Raw genomic sequence first — 21797 nt, forward strand, 5'->3', positions numbered from 1 at the left:
TTTGTGTTTTATAGTGAAGAAAATCCTTTTAGTCTGCTTTTTTTTTGTTTTAAAACTAAATATTTATAACCAATAACATGTTGAAATGTAGTCCCAAGATTTTCCAAAATTCATTTTGAGAAATTCTGTGATAATGAAATTAGACACTTGTAAGACAATATGAGGAATAATACCTGAGAAAACCATATATTTTCATGAACCAGAGCCGGGCATGAATTCTGTTGTAGCCATATGTAAAAATGATAAAATTCAGTCCTTTAACAAACTTGAGTTTGTTACACTCATTACTTAAATTAACACCTTACTCTTTGGTGGAGAATTGAAAACACTTGTTTCAAACTCATGTAGATCCAGAAATGGTTTGGCTCATATGTTTTTTTTTTTTTCTACACAGAAGATGTCATCCAGGAAGCATCTATACTGGTAAATATAGGTTTGATCATGAGTACTCCGAAATTTGAAGTTATTGAACTTTTAACGTCACTGTGTTTCTACATGTTTACTATTGGAACTGAAATAGTACTGTAATTCCTGAAGAGAATGATGCCTTGCCAGAACCTGTCATCACCTATTCTGATTTCCTGATTGAAATTCTCTCTGTGTTGGACCCTGTTAGTTTTGTGCATTTTTATATCCTTGCTATTTTCATGTGTAAAATTGTTAGATTATTACAAAGGAATGGGAGGGTGTATGAATAAATTTAGTCATGTATAATACAATGATTTATCCCAAAATTATTTTAAAGCAAATAAACTCTGAGTCATGACAATCCCTCAGATAAATACATAAATAAATAAATAAATAAATCAATCAATAAATCAATAAATAAATCAATATATACAGTTAGAAGAACAAGAAGAAGAAGACAAGCTACTACTATTACAACTACTACTACTACTATAATAATAATAATAATAATAATAATAATAATAATAATAATGATAATAATAATAATAATAATATAAAATGTTTTACTATTTCACATCAAAGGAGAAAACCTATTCAAGCTCAATTATTCTGAAAATAATGAGAAAATATCAACAATTAACTAATGAAGGTCATTCCTAATTGTCTTTAGTGGCTCTTGGCAGAACATTTTCCTATAATTAAAACAAATTCACAGCTTGCAGGTACACTGTACCAACATTAGCTCTTCACACCTATTTCAGCACTGATTCACATTTTCTCTCTCACAAATCAGAAAAATGAATGATATTTTAAATATATGATTTGTAATAAATGGTCTCATCATTTTTGAATATGAATCACTGCAATTTGAATAAAAGCAGATCTCCAATGTCCTACCGTCTTTACGTACAACAGATGAGATCTTAATTTAAACAGATTGCGAATCACTGTTCTGTGCAAATGGCAACAGTGAACAATATCCCGGAACAAAGTTTCAAAATTGTTCGGGAGTAATTTATATTTAAAAAGAAAACCAATCGGAGTGTCCTCGGGTATTTTCGCCATTGATCGGTCAAATATAAGATGCGAGATGCTCCAATTGACTTAGCACAAGTTTATTCTTAATATGCCTTACGTATGTACGTTCCTGACTTTTTCGCACAGAATACTTTAGGATGGTAAAGCCAAAGCACAAACATCGTACTAGTAGTAGCGATAGTGACGAGGATGTTAAAAGAAAGAAACATAAACCACACAGACGATCGGAAAGTCCTGAACATTCGGTTTGTTTATGAGCAATTCTTACTTATAACCTATTTTCGAATTGTTTGTCCGTTTCACAGGATATTGGTTTTTAGTCAGCGTGCCGAAACATTAAAAGTCTTAAATAATAATCTCCATAAAAATCCAATATCTTTAATAACAAATATATACCAGGAACGCAAGCGACGAATGTACATAGTTATATCTTGCTTCAGGTAAGATACATATTTTGTTCCCCAAAGGAAATATCACCAGTATTGATTAGTCCTACCACAGGGGCTCGTTACAAAGAAAATCAAGGGATGGGGGATCTAACCTGTAATAATATAACACAAGGAAAGACACCGGTCCGCACCCTTCGGTAGTTCCAAAACTGCTAGTTTATCATAATTGCGTCTGCTAATTTCCAACTTAGGCCAGTCGTAATCAAGAATAGTTCAATTTTCTAAACAGCTCGACACGCTTCGTTCAGTTTGTGATATAATGGAGAAAATGCAACAATTGTTTGCCGATCTTGACGTCTGGACAACAGCCCGACTAGAAGTGCAGTTTTGCATTAGGACAGTCTTGAATTTCACCATTGACTGAAAGGTAAGATCCGAACAAACTCAAGTGTGTATAAAATATTGAACACAATTTTACATTTAGATAATTAGCAGTATCTACAATGCTAATCTTATTTTACGATGGCACAATAAAATTGTCCATTTCTTTCTTTATTATCATCTGCTTGTATTTAGCGCTCAACTGCGCACTCGAGTTTGTTCGGATCTTTCCTTTCGGTCAGTGGTGGAATCCAAGACTGTCCGATGCAGGAGGTCATGTGTTTGATCCCCAGCTGAGTCATAACAAAGACTTACAAAAATGGTACCCACAGCTGCCTTGCTTGGCGCTCAGCATTAAGAGGTTAGTGTTAGGACTGGTCGTCCTGATGTCAGGATAATGTCACAGGGTGGGACATCATGCTACTTGTCTGCGGCATGATACCCCTGTGCTTGACATCACTATAAACCGTCACACTACAGACATCGTAGCGATATGACTGAAAAATTGTTAAAGCTACGTTTAAAAAAGAATCCAAACCAAATCATTATTGGTTGCCAGTTGTGTGAGATATTCCTGAAAATTTGACTTTCGTTATGATGTTAGTCAACATCAAAACATACTACACAGCACTGTTAGTTAGGCATTAAGACCCAGACAACCAAAACATTAATATCAGCATCGAGGTCTTACATGTAAAACTACAGTTTAAGATGTATCACATTATATTTTTGTTTTGGTGTTAGGTGTCTTACTGACTAAATAATGTCCTTGTTTAGCATGTTCCCAAGTTGACTGACAGGAGACTGAGGGGTAACATTTTGAAGAATATCTTACACACTTGGTAGCCCATATCGACACTCCCACAAATTTAAATCTAATTGATTATACCTTAATTTACTATCTCTATCCTGATGGAATAAAAGCTGACCGTAGCAAATGGATGCACTTTCATGTTCCATTCAGCTGGTTGGAATGCAATATGTGATGTGTCTTACTTTGTAAGAATACAGCTTTTATAAGAACTGGCGCCTAGTCCAGCTGCGATGTCATAGCTGGAACAAAGTTGAATCAACCATATGATCCTATACTTTAAAATGGAGCAAATAAAACAGTTGTCAAAAAAAATAGATGACTGTAGTTAAAATCTACTACCTAAGCAGAGCAATTTTGTTCAGGAAGTTTAGCTACTGATAAGTTATTAAATCCATATCAGGTAAATTATATTGGTATGTTTACGCTAATTGTACTTTGTCCACCATGACAGATAACACAATATTCTTGTGCCAGTTCATCTTCCAAATAAGGCTTGTCATGCCAAATATGAATACATGTATTATTTGATACATTATTCAATTCATACCATGTATACTTTGATCTGTTAATGTTCCAGATAAGGCAGCAATGTATTTATAAGACACTTGAAAACAAATGAGGCTGAAAACGGAAGTAGTTGTCAATTTAATTAATATGGTGGACACTCTTAAAGATAATATAGAAAGTAAACAATATTTTACATATATTTCTACAATGATAGGCAGCAATTTGGACTTTATAATTTCTTTATGCATATGGAAGAAAAGTGTTCAAAATTTTTGATAGACTGAAAAGTGTCAGTTGTGAATCGCAGTTGGTTGCTCCGTTAATACACATAGGCTGATGTTAGTATTCTGTCCAAGAAGTAGGAGTACTGATATTAGTGTAAGCTGTCCCCCTGATATTTATGTTTAGGTTGATGTCTTGCTGCCTAAATAACGGCATTGTGTAGTGTGTTCCCCAGTTGACTGATAGGGAAATGAGACATCAGTTTCAGGAATATTTGTCTCATAACTTGGCAGCCCATATCAATGCTTTTCCAGAAATTTTGGTCATATTGCTCTAGTTGGACTTTACTTGCACTGATGTCTTTTTCCTAATGGAGTCAAATTATGACACAAGCAGGCACAACAGTTTTCAATTTCTGTTGAGCTACATTTCAGTTGGTTGGAATGTGATGAAAGCCAGGAATGCCGAAATTGGTTTAGGATGATAAATATCTTGAACAAAATGAAGCTATCTAAACACTTTCTTCCGTATTAGTATATTTGCTATTCTTTTGTTTTCTGATTTCGGCACTCCCGGCTTCCATCACATTCCAAGCAGCTGAATGGATTGATTTAACTGTAAATGTTTATGGACCTTGATATGTTTGAATCACATGAATTAAAATCATCTTTTGAAGGCTGGTGATTCTTTAGCAATGATGTTGTTGCCTTAGCGATGTTGAGGCTATGATCTGATCCTATATCTTACAATAGAGCAAATAAAACTATGGCCTAAGACAAAAGGATGACAGTACAGTAAAACCTGTTATGAGAGACTGCCCCTTCTGCCAACAAAAATGGTCTCTTCTGACAGGTGGTCTTTTATAACAGGTTTTCCAAAAAGACCAGTTTCCAAGGTCCAGTTTCATAATAATTTTAAAAAAAATAACCACAATCACTGTACATTAAAACTTTTGATTTGAGTGACCGCTGCTATGAGCGATGACCTGTCATTTCTGACTACAATCATAATGCATGGATTGATTTTATTATATAAACACTCTGTTGTGAGTAACCACCTGCTGAAGCAACTGGCGACCGCAATGTTTTGGCAAAATATGCATTTTGACTGCTATGAACAACCGCATCACAAAAATGAGGATATAATACACCAACTTTTATTTAGTCCCAGTAACAATGACAGCTCATACCATTCCCCCAAAAATAGGCTGGCTACCGATATCTAAAAATGTTTATGTCTGCTTCTGGGGTTATATAGTTTTTGTTGTAAACCAGACTTAAGTACATGTAGTTCATTCCTTAGTCTGGTTCCCTGCTTCATGTGCTCCTTGTGTTGTTATTTGCTATTTATATAGGGCAGAGCAACACCGGGAACATAAGAAGCAGGGAAGCAGACTAATTATTCCCACACTTAGCCTGCTTCCCGGCCTTATCATAGATCATACATATGAGTGATTACATGCCGACATCGTGGTGGTCAAGAAGTAAGCTTTTTATTGTCCTTTGAAAAAACTGGGGGGTGAAGATTCCTGAAAATCATATCTTTTTAAACATGTCCATGTCCTGGGGGTGTTGGGGGTTGTGTCCAAATTGTGTTTTTTGTATGACACAGCATGTTATGGCTGGCATGTCAGGCTGGCCTTTTTCAAGAATTCCCCAAGTCCTTCTCTGAAACACTGCCAAGGGTTCATCCTCACTATGTCCCTTATCATCATTAAGATTGAGATTTCTTTCTTGTTTTCATTTTCCATTTGATAAATGACCGCATTGATGTTTGACCAGTCAGACAACTCTCCATCTTGTGAATGCATGTTAGACAAAATATTGTAATATTACAGTATTCTAGTCATTACATGGTAAGTACAAGTATATCATTAAATGCATCAGAAGTGCACTAATTTGTGCATTTTACTTGTTTTTTTTCTTCAAATTTATTTTAATTTCAAAGAAATCAGCTAAACACAATACAAACAAAAACAATTAGAGTGTATTAATAATGATATAGACGAGCCATTGTAAAATTTAAATGAATGGTATGCTTTATTGCTTGTATATCCGCTAACCAAAATTCGATAAGTCGGCCATTTAGTTTGTAAAACCAGTGAAATAGAAAATGGAGTTTGTAACTGATTAATGAATTTGCTGAAAGCAAAATATATTTACGACCAATTAGTGCACTGCGGTCAAGTCAGTTTCTCACCTGACCACTACAGATCTTTATAAGAGATAGGCTTATTTATTAAATGCATCAATTTGCAGAGTAGAAACTTGATGCATGCAAACAATACACATACTGTATCAAATTTATGCATGTAGTTTTCACACTTTATGCATATATGATATTGATTGTAATATTTTTTATATATTTTGGTTTAATTTTTTTCTACAGTAAGATGTAATTACCTGTATTTTGACATGTTTTATAATAAATTGGGAAAATTGACAAAAACGTGTGAATAACACCATGATCCACCAAGGAGTTGATAGACACTTACAAACTTGGATTCGTTAAACTTGGCTTAATTGACTGGCTTAGGTTAAGGTGTTACATTTTTAGCTCATGACCATGCAGAGTTTTTGGCAGGTTCTCTGCATATGTAAAATATAAAAACTCATGGGTGCATCTCAGTGAACACTACACCCTCTTTTAAGTGGTAAATAAATATCAGATATATTTTATATTTCACTGACTTGGGTTTTTTGCTTTTCATGTTGATTTCTTAGGATTGTTTATGCTGTTGTCATGCAATTGATGATGCTATGCATTTCTGTTACTACCACACTCTTATGGATTATTGTGATCTGTTTTTCATTTTTCATCCTTTATTAGTTAACTCAAGACTATGTTTTTGTCAGGTTATATGCTCACTCTCCTATCTAGAATCATAAAATTAGGTGAGTGGGTACATCTTATATAGTTCTCAAACCTTTTTGCTAAAAGAAGTCTGTGTAACCCATATTTTATGTTCTTTGAATTTTATATGAACATCTCATTTCTTGGGACAGGGATGAAATGCTAATGTGGCAGATCCAATCAGTGCTGACTTCACTTTTATTTCAGCCAATTAAACTCTGTCTTTCAGAAATATGTTGAAGGTCCAAATGTGTATTTACACTAACCATGGTCAGTGTGAGTTGATTGCCAGGTACTGTATCTGGTAGTTCTGCCTAATTGGGTTATCATATGTTGACAGATGTAGCACCTCGGCACACAAGGAAAACATAAGCCTATGACGAATATTTTTGTGTGGATTAAAACTGCTAGAATTTGGGAGCTGTAAGCCCTCTAGATCAGCAAGTTCTCTGGTCCTTTTAGTTTAGCCTGCTATGACAGAAGTTCAACTTGGCGATGGCGATCATTTTCTTTGAGCTTGTTCATGTACATGCAGTCATTGTAGATGTACATGAAACGGTGTAGAGTTTGTGCAGTTGTTCATTGGAATTAAGAAAGTGTTTATGCATTTATTATCCACCTTGGGATATTGGGTTTACAGGTTGAAGTCCAGTCCGTTGGACATCATTCTTGTATAAAAAAAAGAATTTGCTTTATTCCTTGAAAATGTGGATTCTTTTTTGTGATCATCTTATTATAAAGTTTACTTTCAGGACGCCAGAGAGTATATAAAGCAAGAGCATAGTGGTTCAAGAAGTTCTAGTCCAGAGCCTGTGAAAAAGATGAAACAAGACCCAGACAGAGCAAAAGACATTAAATCAAGGCATTATGATAGAGATAGAAGGTACAGAGAAGATAGGGATCGGGATAAAGATGGACGACACAGAGATTATGATCCACATCGAAGAATTAAACAGGAACCGCAAGATGATTATGAGTCGCAAAATAGAGAAAGACGCCAAAATGATGCAAGGCGTATTGAAGCTAGACGAAATCGAAAGGGTAATCCATTAAGACCTGATAGGCATGGAATGGAGATGGGTGGAGCTGAAAGGACTGATGATTCACAAGCTGAAAATAAACCAGCTGAAAAACCCAATTTTCAGCTCTCGGGAAAGCTCACTGAGGATACTAATACTTACAGAGGTGTTGTTATTAAGTATAATGAACCTCCGGAGGCACGGAAGCCCAAAAAGAGATGGAGGCTGTACCCATTCAAAAATGATGAGGCTTTGCAATTACTGCATATTCACAGACAGAGTGCATATTTAATAGGTCGAGATAGACTTGTAGCTGACATTCCTGTGGACCATCCTTCATGCTCTAAACAACACGCAGTGCTTCAGTACAGAATGGTTGACTTAAAACGTGAGGATGGCACTGTTGGAAAACGAGTAGCTCCATATATAATTGACTTAGACTCATCCAATGGAACATATGTGAATAATGAGAAGATAGAACCACGTCGTTATGTGGAGCTTTTTGAAAGGGATGTGATCAAATTCGGGTACAGCAGTCGTGAATATGTTTTGTTACATGAAAGGTCAGATACAAGTGAAGTTGCGGAAGCTGGAGAAGCAGGGGAATCACCCTAATATTCTGGCATTGATTTAACAATGATTTTCATCTTTTATACAGTGTGAACACCTCATTTTGTGTATGTGTGCATAAATAACAGAACGTTAATATCTTTTATCCTGTAATGATATATGGCAATTATGCATTATTTGGTCTAAACAATACAGAAATTATGTGTGACCTGAGTTGTAATGAAACTTATAGAAGGGATATGATATTTTAAAGTTTACTGTGTACAAAATTTACAGAGACAAATATTCTTTTATAACCTTAAGATGTTGCATTATTGTATTTCTTTGTATTTGCCTGTGTTACTTCACATAGTGTATGTGAATTTGGTAAATAATCATTTAACTTTTTTGATAATTACTTTCATTTGTTCATATGCATGGACAACAAAGTGTTTAGAGACATGATATGGTTGGATGATGATTCATATTTCTATTTTTTTATTTCCCTTGTTGCCTAGTATATAAAATATTATATGATGTTTTTGGCCAACTGCATGTATTTCTGAAAGGAAATTTTTCACAAGAGTTTCCTCTCTTCTTGAACTTAGATGTTGATGGGAAAGGAAACGCTCTACATATATTATGAAGTTCTGACAGGGTGAAGTTGTTTGCATTTACAACATGTACAAAGGGGAGAATCTTGGCATACCTCTATGTTACTTTCATGTAGGGGCCCCATGTGGTCTAAAGCGCTGTCTGTTATGGATCACTGCCATCTCACCTCTGCGTGGGTTCAAGTCTCGGTTTCGGCTAATGTGGGTATGTGAGAAAGCTTGCCAGTAGCTTCTCTATGGTCGGTGGTTCTTTCTGGGGTTTTTCCGGGTTCTTCCTCCACCATTAATACTGGCTGCCGTGTATAGCCTATTATGTGCAGAAAAATGGCGTTAAACCCTACAACAAGAACAACTGCTTTCATGAACTGTACAAATTTCTATGGATATTATACTTGGGACATTGTACGTGATCTTAGCACACAGCTATGACTGCTCCCATGTACTTAGAAAATCAGTCTGAATTAGTCTAAAGTACACTGTATTTAGCAGTTATTACAATGGGGAAAAGAAATTTTGCTAGAGTAGACAATAACAGTTCCTGAAAATGCATTGAATGAATTACCAAATATTTAAATGGGAAAAAAGATTATCAGCTCTTTTTTTAATACAATTTATAATCCATATTCCACTCATCAATCATCATCAAAATAGTGGGAACTCAAGGTTCTTTTAACAATACCTGAATTAAAGGTCTGTTTTTAAATATCCAGTTTAATCAGCAAGGAAAGCTGAGGAAATTTCTTTTTCTGTGAAAATCATACCTTATGCAAAATATGAAAATGTAGGGCACCACCTTAAAACAAAAAACGTAAATATAAATTTGTGCAATTATTTTTCTTATTGTCATATTATGTATGAGATTTTCAACAAAATGGTACATTAACATTGATTTTATCCATGAAAATAAGCTAATTGTGCTTTTTTTGCTCTTGCTTATATAACATGCCTTGAGGCAGTATTGTGTGCAGTGACCTTAATTATGGGAAAATTAGAAGTTTAAAATCACAGGAGTGAAGTCATCTTAAGTTTAAAACTGTTATGTAAAGTGAACGAAATATGTATTGAAAATGATCTTTTTCATTCATTTGTAATGAAATTAAGAAATAAAATTCGTGACAAACCAAGTTCACTTTCTTCCATATTCTGGTGTTGAAAGAATAAGCAAATATTATAACCTTTGACCTTCATGAACCATATCTGTTTCACCCAATTTCAAACTAAAATTTATTAGCGACATATCAGGAATAATTATGGCAAGTTTCATGCTCTTGTCTTTCAGCATACCATTGATTGCTATGTCAGTAAAATGAAATATGCATTTTTCAAATAGCTCACTTTTCATCTTGAGCTTTTGTGGGACTTTGCTAGTAATGCATACAATAGTGTACTGTGGGTGGGAAAAAATAGGATTATTCACAAGGTCTGCATTGATGCTTGCAATTTTAACGTTTCAGCTATACAATCAAAATTAAATCATAAAATAATACTTATGTGGTCTTTGACTCTGGTTTTGCGGAAACCATATATTTATGGATGATGTCACATAGCTGTGTATGCGCGAACCATACATTTACGGTCAAACATAACCTAGCTCAATGCAGTTACATATTTTTATGACACTGGACAGTGATGTCTATGGATGTCCAATCACATCCAATCATTGATCATGAATTAATAATGTCAGGAAGGTAATGTGTAAATGTCAGGGGGATAACATGTGTAAATGTCAGGGAGATAACATGTGTAAATGTCAGGGAGATAACGTGTAAATGGTCCAGTAGATAACGGATCTGCATCATTGTAATAGTACTTCAGCAAAACAAATGTTACAACAGACCAGGAGCACCCACATAATTTTTTTTGGGGGGGAGGTGACATTTAGTGGTCAGTAAGTTTTACAGATTTAGGCAAAACATGTTTAGAGGTGACCCCCCACCCTTTGCCCCTATTTGTCTGTGCCCATGCAAGAGACTTGTTTGACTGAGAAAGTCTGTTCTCAACAATGGATATTTATGTAAACAGTACGGTGGCTGTTAAATAGTTGCAGTCTTGCAGCTGTTTCATAAATAGTTGCCACTGATTACTGTATATATGTGTGGGGTAGTCTCAATTAGAATAAGTTTGTTAGGGCTTTTTTGTGGCAATGTACAGGTATAAATAGTAATATACTGAATTTGCCAGATCTGAGAATTAATTTTCTGCAGGAGTATGGCACATGTTGATGTGAAAGTGCTCAGAAATTTTCACTTGTTGAATTGCAAGTGCAATGACATGGCCATCTCATTGAGTAACAAAGTCAGGTTCTTCTAAATCGAGCTTAAACTAGTGGCCAGATTTGTTTATCAATGAGTTTATCATCAATCAATCAATCTTCAATATACAAAGTGTGATTCCACTTGGACAGGTACGTAAATGATAACTAAGATTTCAAAAGACATAGTGACAACATACTGAAAATGTCTTGCAGGAAATTTCATCCATTTAAAGTTCCCTCAAGTTTCAGTAATTAAAATTTAAACACTGCTATAAAATTTAAACAATGTCATAGACTGATACTTAAACACTTAGTTAATAATTGAATTCACTGCTCTAATTTACAGAATAACTGCTTAACTGCTTAGCCTTGTTACTGTGTTTAGAATCATGAATCACCTGTAAGGACAATTGAATAGCTCTGAAACTGTGTTCAGAATAATAAATCCCCCGTAAAAACAACTGCTTAACCAATGTACTGTGTTCAGAACAATAAATAACCAGTTTAAATTTAAGACTCGTTCAATTTTAGAAGCTTGCATGTAAATACATTCCTCAGATTCCACATGAACATTTGTTAAAATGTTTCAGCTTTTTTTCTCTTCAATTTTATATTGACACAAATCCGTATTATGGTTTCTATGTATGAAAAATAACTACCAGCTATTCAGTAAGGTTGACGTATAATGTTTGCAATTTTTGCAATTCAGTATGTTCCACATATAAAGTTGTACTTTTGTGGTTTTCACTGTTATTGCCTTGAAAGATATAGCTCAAACTTAATCTAAATACATTGCAATGCCCATCAGCAGAATTTCATTAATATGTATTTTGTATCTTACCTGGTCACAATCATAATATGTTAAGATTGTTGCAGATAGTTCTATTTTATTTAAAATATTTTTGGCATGTTGCAAGTAATGATCAACTTGGAAAACCTACCAACCCTTGACTTTTGATTTATATATGGTGAGAAATAATTATATTAACGCTATTATTTTCAGTAATATTGACTTCTAGGTCTCTCATATCTACAGATCCACTCAAAAGATTACCTGATTACCAATGTCACTTACACACATGTACTGGATATAAGAGCTCCCGTCCATTGTTGCAAATTCACATTTCATTTTTCATACTGTTGTAATAGTACGAAACTGTTTTGCATTTTTTGTTACCCTTTGGGTCCCCTGACACCCATACCAGACTCTACCCCCATGACATAGTTAGCCCCCATGTAAATGATACGTATTTTTCAATTTTAATTTTGTCTGCAGGGTTGCAAACGTGATGGGAGTACGCCAGTCGTGGGGTAGAGTCTTGTATGAATATCAGGGTTTCCAAAGAAGGTGTTATAAACTCCAACCTTTCATGCTACTTGAGTAATAAAACATATATACTCTGTTGTGTAGAAACAAAATTCCGCAGAGTGTACTTAATCAGGCAGGCTTATGGTGTCATCAATATACACTTAATGAATGAATGTGTTTTCGATTTATATTGCATACAGCCAAAATTGTATTGATTTAAAGTACCTACACTGCTCATTAAACTCCATTCTCATTTAATCTAAAACTTCTTACGTCATCTGTTCACCTTTTTTGATTCCATGTTGTTTTAGATTATATTTTATGAGTTTCATGTTGAAATGTATGGCTGCTACTGAAATATGAGATGAAGAAATGTTGCTATATTTGTATTCATATTTAGTAGTAATTTATATGTATCACTGGATATTGATTTTACGTCTTTGATTTTATTTCTCTCATTATAGCATCAGTAGAGTTTCTCAGTCAAGGGTCTTAAGACTATTAATTGCCGTATTTACTGTATATTTTGGGACACTGCATTTGTTGGGACACCATAAATTAATTTAAAAGTAATTTTTTGTGTACTGTGTGTTCTGGGACACCTTTTAAATCATACTTAAATCTGCAACAATTGTGTATTCTGGTGGTGTGACATTATGATCATTCAAAACACACTGATTATGCTAGCACCCTTTTGCTTCTAAGGATCATCTTTGCTGAATAAATGTTACCTGAACAAGTGCATCATTGTTAAATAACAGTTGAGATATTCTTCTCTCTCATCTGAGTCAGTGTTGGTGTAAAATATTCATTGGTAAATATAACCAGGGTGCGTATATCAGTGAATGCCACTTCACCATGGCAGAAACAATCCTGGATGGGTTTTAAATCTGCTGTAGTCAACTTTTGGGCATTTGCCTCGGTGATAATTCAAGCGGAACAAAATTGTTATCTATTAGCATTTGCAGCCAGCTCATCCCATACCCTATTAGTAGATTGCATAACCTCATCACTGCGATTAGAATCCATTACTGATATACAATGACAAAAATAAAATCTTAAACACCAAAGATAAGTTTCCATCTGGATAAATGTCGAGTGCTACAAACTTTTAATCTCAATCAACTACTGATGCTAATAATGCATCTGAGTAAAATTTGCCATTGTTTTGGTTTGTGATATATGATACTGGTGGTACAAAACTAAACCAGGATGCCACTTATCATTTATTAACATTGCCATTCAGCCTATTCTGGTGGCCTAGCGGTTAGATCATCCGCCTAGGGTGTGGTAGATCGTGGGTTTGATACCCGGCTGAGTCATACCAAAGACGTACAAAAATCATACTAACAGCTGCCTCGCCTGGTGCTCAACATTAAAAGGTTGGTGTTAGGACTGGTCGGCCTCGTGTCAGGATAACGTGACTGGGTGGGACATCATGCTACATATCTGCAGCATGATGCCCCAGTGCTAGACATCACTATAAACTGGCACACTGCAGACATGGTAGCGATATGAGTGAAAAATTGTTAAAGTTTCGTTACAAATCCAGATCACACACACACAACCCCATAAACTTTTAGTTCGAGTTATGATAAATGAGTGTGACCCAAACTTGTGCACCTTTAAGATGAGTTCTAGGTTTATCAAAGCCAGTACGCACAAGAATTGTTGATAAGGCTAGAGCGTCTCAGGAATGAGTAGCATGACTTCCAGTAGTTATAGCAGCATTGAACAGTGAAGTTACATGCATAACTAGATTACAGTTGGCCAATTCAGTTCGACAAAAGACTGTCACTGTTACTTCGAAAATGATTTCACAGCCTGCACTATTACAACCACTCCAGGACAAATTTGTTCGGGCTGGAGAGTTGCAAGGTGGACAACATCTTGCCACTGATCCAGTATGGTCTGTAGACGTATTCATACTCCAACACGTTACCGATCACCTGGTGGCCAAATCCTACCATTAGTGCGAGAAGAATTGCAAGTTGTTGCAGCATATACAGAACTGCCACCAGGATTTGCTTTGACACGTTGGATGCACTAGCCAGTGACATTCGTACTTTGGTAGTAGTTTTAAATCCAGCATTGTCACAACTTAGCATTCTAACCAGATGTGCATTCAGAACAATATCTTCATTGACCCCATCATGACCAAAGCTTTGTAACACCATTACGATTCCAAGAATCATATCTGTCAATAGTTGTCGAGTGTCTTTGCCTATTTTGTAAATGTGGGTGGAATACTTGCCACGTGATTTTCTGATTCGGGTACTTGTGGTTGTTTTTTTCTTTTTCTTTACACAAACATAATCGGCCGCCTCAGTAGTGAAGGCAGAGGCGAGATGACGGTTTTGTTCATACTCTTTTACTACAGCAAGGATGTCTGTTTTTCACACACCTCTGGGTATTCAGATGATATTCTCATGTGCAAAATGTTTTAGTAGCTGTACTATTGTTGCTTGTAATTGCTGCAGTGGCAACCAGTGGTGGATTCAATACAAATATGGGTCTCAATAATTCAAGTATGTCAGCTTTTCTTAAATGAATTGGTATGTGTATTCCATGCTGCCATGTGAATTGTTTTAGTTGTGACGGTGGCCATGTTTATACTAAGGGGAGGGTGAAGCATCTTTCTAATTGAGAAATTTTGTCGATGGCTTGTTTTACTTTTGCTATTTTATCATGATCAGAAACACCAATCGCTTGAATCCTGGTTATTATTTCATTTCTGTTGTGGTATATGTTTGTACTTGTGCAGCCACGGGTGTTCATGGTTTTTATTTGTTTATGCGCCATTCATTGTATTCACGAACGCTTAATAAATGCTGGCAAAGTTGATTACGTGATTTGATCTCGATGTCACCTGTAAGACATGGTCATGCCCTTAGGCCATCGTGTAATATCTGCGTGTGTGTTTTACATTACTCATAATGGCATGTTTTGCCACAGAATTAATATTTTCCAAGGCAGCTTTACATTTGTTGCATCCCAATGCCAAGGAGCTTCCAGTACTTTTACGCGAGCATTTTATCAAACTGCGGAAACACTGCCATGTTTTATTGTGTTATAAGCCTTCACCTGTATTTCATGAAAAACAGAAACCGTAGTGCTTGCCGTTAACAGAAATAACACAAAGTTGTGAGCCAGCCCTTGCCAAATGATTAAAATTGTAGGGTACTCATAATTTTGTTTCTTGCGATCGAGAATTAAAACTTCTTTCAGAGACAAGCCTAGTCTGGTTCCTTGCTTAGTATGCTTCCTGCAAGCCCGTCCTAATAATCTCAGATGACCTATCACTGAGTACAGGAGTAACATGAATTTTGTCAGGATGTTTAGTATCTACCCGATAACGTCAAACGGCTTGTAAATTTCACGCACAATTTTGGGGTGATTTAAATTTCATGATAGAGTTTACTTGTTTTCTCATATACTAGCGCTGTCTCTCTTTTGCATATGTTGTGTTGCTTTGTGAAGCAAATACTGTTTATTGGCGAGTTCGTATACCATTCTTATACTCTTGCCCAAAAGCATTTTTATTTACTTTCTCTTGAACATCTTCGTCACTGTCCTCATCGACAAGATTACTCGCTTGATACTCCGCGGACAAGGGATTTTTTCTTTTTTTTTACGGATCTACAATACGTATGCACGATATTCTGCATTCTTTTTCATTTAATTTGCCTCAGATATCTGCCCAAGTTTATTTCGTTCTATTTCTAAGGTAATTCCCAGATTCACGAACAAAACAATGTACTTTGAGTTTGTTTCGGAAAATGCGTAGAACATCTTTTGTGCTTCTTTGATAAACCAAGTATATGTTGATTCAAACGATATATCAAATCTCAGTTTATCTGTCACATGTTTGATATTCCAATCATTTGGCAATTGTATGCCATAATTTGAAAATTTCATGATTTCCGTCATTATTTGGTGAGTATATGGTTTGTCTAACACTCAACATTTCCATTTAAACCACTTTTATAATACATAAATATTCACTTTTATAATACATAAATATTCACAACTCGACTATTGTCTTTCGCCAGTGAAAAATAATTAGACTTACTATAGAAACTATACTGCACCGTGAGGAAAAATCAATACAGAGCCTTGCTGAAATAGCCACACAATTATGTATGTATGCATTAGATTCATGTAGTACGTGTATTGATCGCTACCACAGGCCAGGCTTGCTGAAGTAGTACACTGCGTGATTTCGTTATTACAATCACATCAAGTAGATATGTTTTATTACTCGAGTAGTATGAAAGGCTGGTGTTTTGCCCTTTTTCGGAAACCCTTTGGGGCACTTCCATCCAGACGAGACTCTAGCCTCCATGACTGGATCACTCCAGTCACGTGAGCGTGTGGTGTACTTACTATGGCATGAAGGTAGAGGCAAGGTTAGGTGGAAAGGCCACAAAGTGGACAAAAAGGCAGAATAGACAGTTTCATACTATTGTTGTTTATTTTAAGCTCACTTGGCGGTAAAGATAAAAGATCTCACTTGGCTTTGTAACACAATGGTAGTTTTCAGCTAATGTTTCGTACAATATGTAACCGTACAATTAGTACACCACTGTAATGTGTCAAGAGAAAACAAAAGGGATGGAAATTATAATACTGTTGTAATACTGACGATATTACATTAAAATATTTCTGATGTAGACAATACAATGTTATATGATTAAATATATTAGGTAGGTCATTGATAGTTGTTCTCACACTAGCTGAATATATGTTGTTGTTGTTGTTGTTCTGGGGTTTAACGCCATTTTTCAGCACAAGATAGGCTATACATGGCGGCCAGTATAACTGGTGGAGGAATAACCCTGGAAAACTCGGGAAAGAACCACCGACCCACGAGAAGCTACTGTCAGGCTTTCCCACGTACCCACGCTAGCCGAGCCTTGGACTCGAACCCACGCAGACAGAGGTGAGATGGTAGTGATCCGTAACGGTGAGCGCTTTAGACCACTCAGCCACTCCGGGCCCCCAGCTGAATATAAGCTGAATATAACAAAATGTAATAACACAAAATAAGCTTGAAAGAAAGTTATTCTAAAACTATGTTTTTGGTCATATATCAAAGAACGCATTCATTATATAAACTTTTAAAGAAATCAAAAACATATGGTAACCAATACTAGTGGTATGCATTCAGTGTGCAAATGAATAGATTGTAAAGGAAAGTTAAGACGTAACTAAGACTCAGTGGTGGAGCTGGCAAAATATAATTTTATGTAGTACAAGTCTAGAGATAACCCTAAAAGTCGTTAAATCCATGAACGAAATCCTAGAGTTTAGGAATAGACTGCAATCCATGATAAACCTGCATATGGATATTTTCTTACATTTGTCTCATGTACAGAGATACACTTGTATTTGTCCGACTTCTTTCTGCAAGCAACATTAATTTCTTGTTCATGTGTATACATAAAAATCTGTAAGACATCTTCCTTTCAACAATTTTCCCATGAGAACATAAGTTTTCCGTTAGTATGACTTCACTGCATAAACATTAATCTACTCGCATTAAAACTGTTACCACTCTCTGGTCATAGACTATTAACAGAAAGAAGCAAAGCCAACAAGTTTTGTAAAACTTAAAAAAACGTACGCCAAGAATCGAGACATTTCCAAAATGGCGCTGTCCAGAACTTCTTTGAATAATTCACAACAGTTCCAGAATAATATTGGGGGCGCTGACCAGTTATTATATACTTTTGAGAGAGTGACGTATGTAAGGTGAAGTTGTTTGCATTTAAAACATGCACAATGGAGATAATGTTGGCATACCTCTAGGCTACATTAATGTAATGTGGATGATATTTCTTTGCATATTGTACTTTTGGAAATTGCACATGATCTAAGTACACTGTTAACTAAAATGATTGCACCCTTGTGCTAAAAAAATCATCCTGAATTAGTCTAAAGTACGCTATCCATAACAGCTATTAAAAAAGGGAAAAGGAATTTTGCCAGACTTGACAATACCAGGTTCTGAAAGTGCAATGAATGAATTACCAAAAATATAAAATGTAAAAAAAAGTTATCGGCTCTTTTTTATACAATTTACCTCTGAAGTTCAGGAAGTGAAAATGACCAAGTAGAGTTAGCAATTTTATGAAAGGTGCACGTCTGGAGTAAGACCAAGCTGTATACTCTATAACTCATATTACACCCATCAATCATACACCAAAAACAAAGGGAATTAAAGGTTCTTTGCATTATACCTAAGATATACAAGGTCTTTTTCAAATAGCCAGTATAACCAGTGAGGAAAGCCGGGGACATTCTTTTTCTTTAAAATCCTAACCCTATGCAAAATGCGAAACTGTATAGCGCCACCAAACTTGAGACCGGAATTGAACCAAGATGATATATCTCTTCATGGTCCATAATCTGTTGCATGTCAGACTCAGAACTCAGATCTGTCGCTCATGCAATAGTCAACAGTCAATATTTATAACTTGGACCTCATCTTTAATAACCTGTTCTTTTCTTCGGGATCTGTTGTTGATCCCACTGTCATAGTCGTGGAAGTAAAAAGACGTGTGGGATCTGTCACGCTGGAGAGTCAAATTTCATGTCATGTTATATGTGAATCATATCTAATTGGTATATTCTGCTTTTTAATTATTTATTACGTACTTATTCATAGTTCAAACATTTCATTTCAATTTTGGAATGAATGAAAATCTGTTTCTTTATCTAATCCTTTGCACTATCACCGTAACATAGTTTTCAACCAGTCTAGTTTATTTTGATCAGTTACAACGTTCTGATTTTACCGCTAAATAACTCAACTTCATTGCTTTCAACAAGGGGACACAACATGTAAATCTTTAAATATTACTCAAAATATATTAATGAGATACTTTGATGATGGGGGCGCTCACCAGTTAGTATGTCCTTTTGAGAGAGTGACGTATGTAAGGTGAAGTTGTTTGAATTTAAAACATGCACAATGGAGGGAATGCTGGCATACCTCTATGCTACATTAATGTAATGTGGATGATATTTCTCTGGATATTGTACTTTTGGAAAGTACACTATCCATAACAGCTATTAAAATAGGGAAAATGAATTTTGCCAGACTAGACAAACCAGCTTCTGAAAGTGCAATGAATGAATTACCAAATATATAAAATGTAAAAAGAAAAAGTTATTGGCTCTTTTTTATACAATTTACCTCTGAAGGTCGGAAAGTGAAAATGACCAAGTGGAGCTAGCACTTTTTTGAAAGATGCACATCTGGAGTAAGGCCAAGCTGTATAATCTATAACCATATTGCACCCATCAATCAAGCACCAAAATAAAGGAAATTAAAGGTTCTTTGAATTATATCTAAGATATACAAGGTCTTTATTAAATAGCCAGCATAACCCGTGAGGAAAGTAGTCGAAATTCATTTTCTTTAAAATTCTAACCTATGCAAAATAAGAAACTGTAGAGCGCTACTATTATAGTCAAAATAGTGAGCACTTTCTATTTTCACTGAACGGTCCAAACAAATGTTTTTCCTCGAATAATTTCTAAGTACAACATAAAACACGTCTGCAAATTTATATCGGGAATACAAGAAATAAAAATGACTCCAGGATAGGAACGAATCTGATTGCCCAGCTCTCTCCTTATATACACCTTCTAGTACTACATTTTCAGAACATACCCCCAAGTGGCAGATCATACTACTCAATAAATTGCGAAACCGCCTAATTCATGTGACCTAGTCTAACTGAATGGAGGTTACTGAAGTTTTCTAGAACCATCACAATCCCATCAGCCAGTGAAAAATTATCTTAAAGTTTTCATTAAAACTATTATTAGTACTTGTCAACATATAAATAGACTCTGCTTATAGATCCTATGTTAGTTTCCGATTTTAATAATCCTAAAACAGATGTTAGTTATGCGGACACAATGTTATGTTAGATTTTAGTCATGCGGGCACAATTTGCTAAAAATAACGAGATTACTACAATTTACTGCAGTGAATAAAAATTACAATTATATATATATATATATATATATATATATATATATATATATATATATATATATATATATATAGAGAGAGAGAGAGAGAGAGAGAGAGAGAGAGAGTTTTTCAAAAATGAATGCTGCATTTGGTTGGATAAAAAAAAATTGCCAACATTATTATCTTAAAACATCTTTTAAACCTTTCATACACTAACATTACTTTTGGTTACTATGTTAACCATGAACACACCAGTTTACCTGCATTTAAATGATAGCAATCTGCATGCATGTATGCATTATATTTTTCAGTTTCACCCAGCCCCCAATCTGAATATAAATAATAGTTTTGAAGCTGTTATACGGATACAAGTATAATAATGAAAGACGGAATGGGATAAGATCACTGGATGAGAAGCCAGTGAAGTTAAAACCATATCCGCTACCCTATGCGAAATTAGAAACTGTCCGCAATGAAATTCAAACTATGATAGACTTGGGCGTTATAGATCCAACTGAGTCGAGGTATAGCTCTGTCATGTTGGATACCATTTTTTCGAAAATCGATCTGTCAAAGGGATACTGGCAAATTCCAGTCCGAAATGAAAACTTGCCTTCGCAACTCCAGATGGGACCTACCAGTGTGTATTCATGCTATTTGGGGACCAGAATGTGCCGGGTGTATTCACGCGTATAATGCGAAAATTACATGAACCATTAAGAGGGACTGGAGTTTCAAAAATCATGGACGATTTACTCTTAGTGACAGCTAATTGGGACGATCATATCATTTTGCAAAAAAAAAGTTTTAGAGCGATTTTGACAAACGGAACTGACTGCACGACCATTTAAATGCCATGTAGGGTTTAGGAAAGTAACCTACCTAGGTCGTACCCTCAGCGAAGACACGTTAACCCCTGATAGTTCAAAGGTCGACCAACTTAGGAACGCAGTACGACCGATCACTAAGACGGAAGTTCGATCTTTGTTGGGACTGGCATGGTATTATCGTCGACATGTTGATAACTCCAGCGATATTGCTAGCCCATTGACTGCCTTGACTAAAAAAAAGGCCCCGACGAAAGTTATATGGACAGACGCATGTGAACGAGCATTTCAGACGTTGAATGACAGACTGACGTCAGACGCAGTAGTGAAATTGCCTTATGTGACGCGAGATTTTGTCTTGCGTTTTGACGCTTGTGATAGAGGTTTAGGGACAGTGCTATTACAAGAGCATGACGGAAACTTATTCCCAGTTGCATATAGTAGCAGGAAATTGTCAACTGCGGGACGCAATTATTCGGTCTCTGAGAAAAAATGCTTGGCAATTATCTTTGGAATATCTATAATTCCAACGTTACCTGTATGGACGAAAATTTATTTTAGAAACTGACCACCAACCACTCGCATATTTAGCTCACGCTAAGTTAATAAATGGACGATTAATG

At 35.5% G+C, this 21797-nt stretch overlaps 1 protein-coding gene across 2 annotated transcripts; it reads left to right on the forward strand.

The window, feature by feature from the left end:
* The first annotated feature begins 1498 nt into the window (after positions 1-1498).
* LOC149786483 (smad nuclear-interacting protein 1-like) lies at positions 1499-12622 on the forward strand. Of its 2 annotated transcripts, none has more exons than XM_089976941.1 (2): positions 1499-1691; positions 7365-12622. In XM_089976941.1, the coding sequence occupies exons 1-2, from the start codon at positions 1584-1586 to the stop codon at positions 8244-8246; spliced, it is 990 nt and encodes a 329-aa protein (XP_089833067.1). In that variant the 5' UTR covers positions 1499-1583; the 3' UTR covers positions 8247-12622. The 2 variants fall into 2 exon arrangements, with proteins under 2 accessions (XP_089833067.1, XP_089833068.1); XM_089976942.1 differs by lacking the exon at positions 1499-1691 and adding an exon at positions 1786-2262.
* The last annotated feature ends 9175 nt before the right edge of the window (positions 12623-21797 follow it).

Source organism: Sinohyriopsis cumingii, chromosome 12 (assembly GCF_028554795.1).
Source record: "Sinohyriopsis cumingii isolate HCF-2022 chromosome 12, ASM2855479v2, whole genome shotgun sequence".
Taxonomy (NCBI): domain Eukaryota; kingdom Metazoa; phylum Mollusca; class Bivalvia; order Unionida; family Unionidae; genus Sinohyriopsis; species Sinohyriopsis cumingii.